The following is a 7,846-nucleotide window of genomic DNA, read 5'->3' as shown; positions in this document are numbered from 1 at the left end:
CCCCCACACACCTAAAACAACTTTGCAGTCTGGTTCTCCCAGCTCAAGGCCCAGGATATCAAAGAAATAGCCTACAGCTGGCTCAAGTGGTGCAGCCCCTGCCCAGCCATGAGGCCCTGAGGTTTTGGGGTTTTTTCTTCTTCTTTTTTTGCATTTTTCAGTATGGCAAAAAAAAAAGGAAGGAAGGAAGGAAGGAAGGAAGGAAGGAAGGAAGGAAGGAAGGAAGGAAGAAAGGAAGGAAGGAAGGAAGGAAGGAAGGAAAATACAATTCCCAGGGAGCTTAGGCTGCCTGGCTATAAGGTTGCTGGCGCCCCCTGCAGTCCTCCTTCTTCAGCGCCGCTCTAGGCCGGTGAAGATGGTCCCTCGCAGGTTCCCGTAGCCCCGCGCGGAAACGAGGGGCGGGAACCGGAAGTGGTGTCGGGTCAAATTCCGGGTGCCGAGCGGCCACAGCGGAGGAGAAGGGATCACGGGGCCTGAGAAGCGGCTGAACCGAGCCGAGCCGCGATGTTCCGGATCGAGGGTCTCGCGCCGAAGCTGGACCCGGAGGAGATGAAACGGAAGATGCGAGAGGACGTGCTCTCCTCCATACGGAACTTCCTCATCTACGTGGCCCTGCTGCGAGTCAGTGAGTGTCCTCCCCGCCGTGACCCAGGCACTGCCCAGCCCGCGCCGCGCGTCCGCGTCGGGCCGAGGGGGGCGGGGCCCGGAGGAGACGCCGCGCGGGGCGGGGCTGGCGAGCGTCCCGCGGGGTCCGGCCGGCCTGGGGGCGGGGTGGGGGGGGGAGCGTGCCTCGGGCACGTGGCGGCGGCCCTCGGGCTCCGCACCCCCAGCTCGCCCTTCCCGGAGCGCTCGAGTGGCGGGCGCTTTGGGGATCCTCCCCGGAACGTCGCCTCTTTTTGCAGCCCTGAGATGAACAGCTGCAGGGCAGGGATAAGGCGCGGCCCCAGGTCATTCAGCGATCCAGTGGATGACGTCGAGTCCCAGGCTTTAAAAACCCGGCGCCAGCCTCCCTTCCTCCGTGCTCACCTTCGAAACCCGAGTTTGGGTTCCTTTCTGTACAGTTTCTACACAGTCAAGTGATCCCTCCCCGCCCCCGTTGTTGTACTGGGGTTTGAACTCAAGACCTTAACTCTCTTGCTTGGCTTTTCCCACTTGAGCTCCACACTTCCATCCCTCTTCTGGTTACTGGGAAATGTTGGACGTGAGAGTCTAGAATTTGCCTTCCTAGGCTGGCTTACAACTGAACCCGAAGCCGGGCACCGGTGGCTCATCCCTGTAATCCTAGCTACACTGGAGGATTGAGATTTTAGGACGGCGGTTCAAAGCTAGCCCCAGCACCAAAGTCTGTGAGACTCTAACTCCAGTTACCCACCAGAAAACTGGAAGTGGGGCTGTGGCTTCAGTAGTGGAGCAGTAGCTGAAGAGCTCAGGGAAAGCGCCCAAGCCCAGCGTTCAAGCCTTAGGACCAACCAAAAAAAAAAAAAAAAAGACCTGAACCTGAGTATCTTTCAAAAACAACCCACAAAAAGCAGTTAATACTTTATTATTTATCAAATGCCAGTCACAGTTTAAACATACTGATTTAATCTTCACTACACAAAAATTCAAATACAAATGGCTTGTTTGAATTACCTGCCAGTATTTACATTTATATTCTTATATATACACACCAAAGGAAAGAAAAATCTACCCTCTTGCATAGGTTCTGGTCATTAACAGTGTGTGGGGTGGGGGGGGGGCATTTAAACCTTGATCATTGTCAATTACTTTTGTTTCCCTCCATGGGATCCCTTGCTATCAGCAAGGAATCAAGAAAAGCTTTCAGAGCTTACAGAACCCAACTGGGCCCGGTGTTAAATGCCTGTAATCCCACTCATGAGGAGACTGATGCAGGAAGACCATAAGTTCAAGGCTAGCCTAGACTACACCACAAGGGCTTAAGCTTCTTTATATCCACTTTTCAAATGAAAGCTTGATTTCAAATGTAAGGCGCTGAGATTATACACAGGATTTGAGAACTGAAAGGAGTTTTAAAGATCAGTTATCTGAATTTTACTGATATGTCTCAGAAGTGATTTTTTTTGCCCCTGTCTCCTCATTCTAAGTCAGTTGTATTTGTAATTACTCCATTGTATTTTGTTGCCTTGTCAGCATGGAGAGTTGGGGATGGTTCAGGTTTTCAAGACCATGCCAAGATCATGCTGTAGAAGACCTGGGTTGAATCTAAACTAGAGCTCACCTAGGCTGACATTTATCTCCCTTAAGTGCTTTCTCTGTGTACTCGTTCACGCTATTGCTCTGCTTCCCCAGGAGAGGGCGCTGATGGGTCTGAAAACCAACCAAATGGTTCTGCTCATTAGAAAGCTTTATTCTCAATTTTTACATTTGTGTTTTTGTTTTTTGCTTATCAAACTGACAGTAAATTAGCTGTTTTTTGTCTGTTTTTGTTGTCAAAGAATGTGTTACTGAGGATTGAACTCAGGGCCTTGTGCTTGTTAGGCAGGCTTTGCCACTTGAGCCACACACCTCAGCCCTGTTCCCTTTAGTTTACATTCAGTCCAGCATTTTTGCTCTTGGTAGGTTTGAGATTTCATTCTTCCTACCACTGTGTCCCACATAGCTGGAAGCTGTTGTTTTGAAGGTCAGTGAATTCAAAACTGAGTTAAACCTATAAGTCACTCTTCCCTGCCCCCCCCCCATGTTAGGCCTAGTCTAATAGGACTGAAAACTAATTTTTGTGTTTTTCTTTCAGCTCCATTTATCTTAAAGAAATTGGACAGCATATGAAGACTGGGTGTCAGCCGTGACTGCATGATTTGAAGATCCTGACTACAGTTTGTCCTCCTGTCTGCAAATGAATAAGCCCAGAAAGGTGTAAGAGACTCGGATTGAATGGACATAAAAATTCTTCTTGTTTAGAGCAAGTTGACTGTGGTACTGATCTTCCTAGTTAACTATAAAATGATATTTGGAAAGTTTGCTCATCATGTGCCCTTATGCCTGTGGTAATTTGGCTTCTGGGAGTGTTGGTGTAATGATAAATAACATCAAACTCCACTTTCTAGCAAGTGTCAATTATAAGGGGATTTATGTCTGAAATAGCATTGTCTAGTCAGTCATTTCTGTTTACATTTTTATGTCCAGAGTATATTTGTGAAGAGTCTTCTACAATTAGTTACATTTTACAGAAATCAGCAAACAACCGTGGTAACATTTAAGCACGGGATCATCCGTCTTTATTTTGAATAAACATACCAATTGAGAAAACCTGGGTTTTTATTTCTTTTCCTGCTTTTAGCTGAAAACCAACAATCCCAATCTAAAGTGTAACTATTGTGATAATCAAGGTATTAAGTGGAATTGTTCTTGTTTTGGACATGAGGATTTGCTAATCCACGTGGTCTTGTGTTTTATTGGCAGTCTTCATGAAGGCAGCATTTTTGCTTAGTGCTGAGTATGCATAATGTCAAAGAAAAAGCACTGTTTTTAAGTCAAATAGTTGTTGGAACAAATGTATTTGTTAGCAGGAAGGGGTACTCTTTCCTCGGAGGCAATTACATTCACCTCATGTTAGCTAATTGTGTCTTACTATGTGATATTACTGTTACTGCATGATTGCTCTGCTTTAGATACTACCTAATTTTCCTTGGTTTATCAGGGCTTAGGCTTTTGGGGTTTTGTTTTTTCCCTTTTTATGTTCATCATGCACATATTCCTTCCTCCAGTGCAGTGTAATATGATTTTGATTAGACCAGTATCAGTACTCCGCTGTTCATTTTCTTTTCCTACATACTTTTTTGGGGTTTTGTTTTTGTTTTTGTTTTGCCAATCCTGGGCTTGAGCTCAGGGCCTGAGCCCTGTCCTTTGACTTTCTCAAGGCTAGAGCTCTACCACTTGAGCCACAGCACCACTTCTGGCTTTTTTTCTATGTATGTGGTACCGAGGAATTGAACCCAGGTCTTCGTGCATGCTGAGCAAGCACTCTACCACTAGGTCAAACTCCCGGCCCCACTTTTTTGTTTTTTGTAGGCTTTTGCCACTGAACTTCTTACCACTTAAATGCTTAATACTAAATTTCACATTGTTCAGTTTCATCGTTATACTCTTTCATTTTTCTTATTCTTTCCTGGAATTTTCTCGCTTGACCCCGTCTGGGCTATAAGAGCCTTCTTGCCTACTCAAGAGCTAATTTAAGAGCTGTAACCTGGGAACTCTCCCTGGGTTTCCTTTCCAGTTGTCCATATTGGATCTTGTTGCCTATTATATTTCCTTCTTTTGATGGTGCCCTTTTCCCAGCACATTTCTGGGGAAGATAGCATAGGAGACACATTTAAGACCTTTCTGATCTAAAAATAGCTAATTTTCTTTTCTGGTTGATTGTGTATTGAATAAAGCACAGGTTGAATAGCTTTAGCCTTCAGAATTTTAAGGCCACCATATCTTTGCTTCTAGTGCTACTGCTGAGAAATCTGAAACCATTCTAATTCCTCATCTTGTTGGTCCTAAAATATTTTTCTCTCTGGGGAGCTAGGATCTCCCCCCCCCCCCAATTATATTACTGTTCATGATGGTATACTTTTTTCACTCTGCTGGACACTTATTAAACCTGCTTAAGGTTAAAAGATAAGTCCTTTAGTTTCCAATAATTTGATAAATTTGTATGGATGAGTTTTTCCTTTTCTCTCTTATAGAATAATACAACATTGGATGTTCCTGTTTCCTCCATAATCTCTCTTATCTATAATTACTTTGGTTTACATGATTCCGTTGGGTATAATATCTGATTATCCTTGGTTGTCTCCTCATATTATTTTTTAAAGAGTCTAAAAATAGAGGCTATGAAACTTATTGGTGTTGGGCTTTGTTGAAAGTCATTGAATTGAGAAAGTTTCAGCGTCCATGTCGTTAGATGTTTCCTGTTAGGCTGGGTATTCCACTCTTCAGTCTCCTAAGTGAAGCGTGATGGCCTTGCTTCAAAATACTGTAAGGAGTGAGTGAGAAAATGAAAGTCAAAAAGAGCACTGCTGTTTAACTTGACTCCCAGAATGCTGGCAAGTGAGGGAAGAGGGTTTCAGTGAGAACTAGGGTAAAGAGATGAGCGTGTGTTTCAGTATTCACTCTTTGCTCACTCACTGAGTCTCTGCATTTTAAGTATTATATTCCAGCCCAAACTTCTCATTGTCCTTCAACCCAGAGACCTTTACTTTGTCTTTTTCATGCACAAAGACTCAGGTTCAATTCCTTGGTACCACATACATAGAAAAGCTGGAAATGTTACTGTAGCTCAAGTGGTAGAGAGCTAGCCTTAAGAAAAACCCAGGGACAGTGCCCAGGCCCTGAGAATTCAGTCTCCAGGACTAGCACACACACACAAAAAAGACTGAATAAACTAATTTACTAAGGGCTCAGGCCTATAATCATAGTTACTCAGGAGGCTAAGATCTGAGGATTGAGGTCCAAAACCCCCCCAGGCTTTTTGTTTGTTATTTTTTTAATTCATTTTTTGGTCCTGGGACTTGAACTCTGGGCCTGGGCACTGTCCCTGAGCTCTTCAGCTCAAGGCTACTACCACCCTAGCCCTTGAGCCACAGTGCCACTTCCCATTTTCTAATGATTAACTATAGATAAGAGTCTCTCAGTCTTTAGTGCCTGGGCTAGCTTTGAACTGCGATCCTCAGCCTCCAGTAGCTAAAATTACAGGTGTGAGCCACTGCTCCTAGCTGCTTTAGTTATTTTTGAAATCAGGTTTCTCATATTTTGCCAGGCCACTATGGCAAAAGTTAGGACAGTTTCTTGGCTCACTTTTTAAAATACCTAAGAATCAAAGAGTGCATACTAGAGAGGGTTGGGATTTTCAGTCCTGGTACTTCATGGTGGTAGGCTCTACCACGGGAGGTGTAAGTAGGGGAAAGAGCACTGGTACTATTGCATAAGGCAACATCAGTTGTCACATGCTTTTCAAAACCATTTTCACACCAGATCACTGGGGAAGCTTTGTAACAAAAGACCTATTGAATCAGAATCACTACAGAAATGTGTTTCTTAGAAGAATTCAGGTTATGTCATTGGCTCAGGATGTGTGGATAACTCGTAAATTAGGTTCCCCAAAAGGCTTTCTGGTGAGTGTTTTAAGAATAAAAGATAAATCTAAAACTGAATAAAGCTGGTTGGCAGTGGCTCAAGCCTGTAGTCCTAGCTACTCAGAAGGCTGAGATCTGAGGATTGTCGTTCAAAGCCATCCTAGGCAAAAAAAGTCTTTGAGATTCTTATCTCCAATAAACTACTCAGAAAAATTCGAAAGTGGCACTGTGGCTCAAGTGGTAGAGCACTAGTCTTGAGCAAAAGAAGCTCAGCAATAGTGCTTGGGCCCAGAGTTTAAGCCACAGGACACCCCCCCCACCACACACACACACACACACACAAAAGTAAAACAATGAAAGTAATTTTTAAGTTTCATTAGTAATACTACAGCATTGAAGCCTCCGTGTCTGCTATGTTTGAATAGTAGCCAGAGTAACGTTGAGCACCTGGAATGCTGTGGGGTGCTGAGGAGAAGGCGTAGAATCTGCTGCTGGAGAAATGATTGGAGAGATGAGACATGTTTAGCCTGGAGAAAGTAAGTACTAGGCATTTGAGAGAGATTACTTGGACAGGACAACCCTGTTCGTCTGTAATAATCATTCCAGAAGGCAGAATAAAGTAAGTAAACATTTAGAAAGCCAGGAAGGAAGATTCCTTCCTGAACTCACCAAACCACCACTGTGGCTAAGGTGAACAGGGGCCCTTAAGTAGAAAGTAATCTAGATGCCCTGTATCAGGGGTCCCCCCTCCAAAGCCATCATTTTTTCCCTAGTCCTGAATATTACTTAAATACAAGTAGTCTCTGGTAACATCTTTTCAAAGACATGACAGTTAAATTGAAGGGGGACTTTGTGAATACAACTTATTTTTTAGGTATCAGACATTCCCAGTTTCCCCTGTGGAGGTCGTCATGTTCACAAGTCATTCAATGCTGCTGATGGGACAAATAGTGTGACAGTAACGGGTGGAGAAGATAATTCAGGTGAATTCAGTCATTGTCCTGTACTTGGAGATCTAGTAGAAGAGTCAAACATTTCATCTTCATTGTGCATTACTTTTATTACTGAAACTGCTACTTGGGTCAAGTGCTAAGTAGCTGTGAGACTATGGAAAAGAGGAGATTGCACTTGGTTGTTGTGAGGAAGCAAGGGTTCCCTTAGAAAGAGACAGCAAGTAAAATTTTAATGAATAATAATTGATCAGGTAAAGAATGGTAGAGTGCCAGCCTAACAAGTGCAAGGCCCTGAGTTCAAACCCCAGTACTGTTATTTTTTAAAAAATGTTTCAGAAAGAAATCAGTAGACCTTAGAAACGAAATTTATTAGACAGCAGAGCAAGAAAAACTCAGCCCTTTGAGAACTTTCTGTTTAATGTATTTTCATACATTAATCCCAAGAAACAGATCCTGTTCTGACCTCTACTGGTTAGCTTATATACTGCAATTCCAGATTCTGTGTAAGAAACCTCAGTAACTCATGTTTTCTTTTAAAGGCTATGGTAATAAATTGTGGACCTCTCAGAAGACATGTTGTTACTTATATGCTATTGCAGTACTACAAAAGTTGATAATACTTGTAGTGAACCATTAAAATATTTACAAAATCACTTACGCGCTTCTTTTAAATATAGTATCTCCCATCTGTGTACCAACCAGGCCTGACTCTGTTTAGTTTCCAAGATCAGAAGAGATTTGGTGCGTTCAGGATGGTGCATTTATAGAACTATGAAATATTTCCATAGTTATAAAACATGATCTTACATGGTT

The 7,846-nt window shown here is 43.3% G+C and overlaps 1 protein-coding gene across 1 annotated transcript; it reads left to right on the top strand.

Annotated features, from left to right (window-relative positions):
• The first annotated feature begins 409 nt into the window (after window positions 1-409).
• Window positions 410-2,920, top strand: Tomm5 (translocase of outer mitochondrial membrane 5). The gene is made up of 2 exons (XM_090330275.1): window positions 410-625; window positions 2,753-2,920. Exons 1-2 carry the CDS (start codon window positions 505-507, stop codon window positions 2,785-2,787), a joined length of 156 nt encoding a protein of 51 aa, XP_090186401.1. The 5' UTR covers window positions 410-504; the 3' UTR covers window positions 2,788-2,920.
• Window positions 2,921-7,846: the final 4,926 nt, after the last annotated feature.

Source organism: Megascapheus bottae, chromosome 3 (assembly GCF_031878675.1).
Source record: "Megascapheus bottae isolate mThoBot1 chromosome 3, mThoBot2.hap1, whole genome shotgun sequence".
In the NCBI taxonomy this organism is placed as follows: domain Eukaryota; kingdom Metazoa; phylum Chordata; class Mammalia; order Rodentia; family Geomyidae; genus Megascapheus; species Megascapheus bottae.
The sequence above is the reverse complement of the archived record's forward strand: the minus strand, read 5'-3'. Positions and strand labels throughout refer to the sequence as shown.

Bases quoted from the DNA above. Each gene is read 5' to 3' on its own strand.
- Tomm5 (XM_090330275.1), top strand. From the start codon at position 505: ATGTTCCGGATCGAGGGTCTCGCGCCGAAGCTGGACCCGGAGGAGATG. The intron at 626-2,752 runs GTGAGTGTCCTC...TTTTTCTTTCAG, and splicing joins CGTGGCCCTGCTGCGAGTCA to CTCCATTTATCTTAAAGAAA.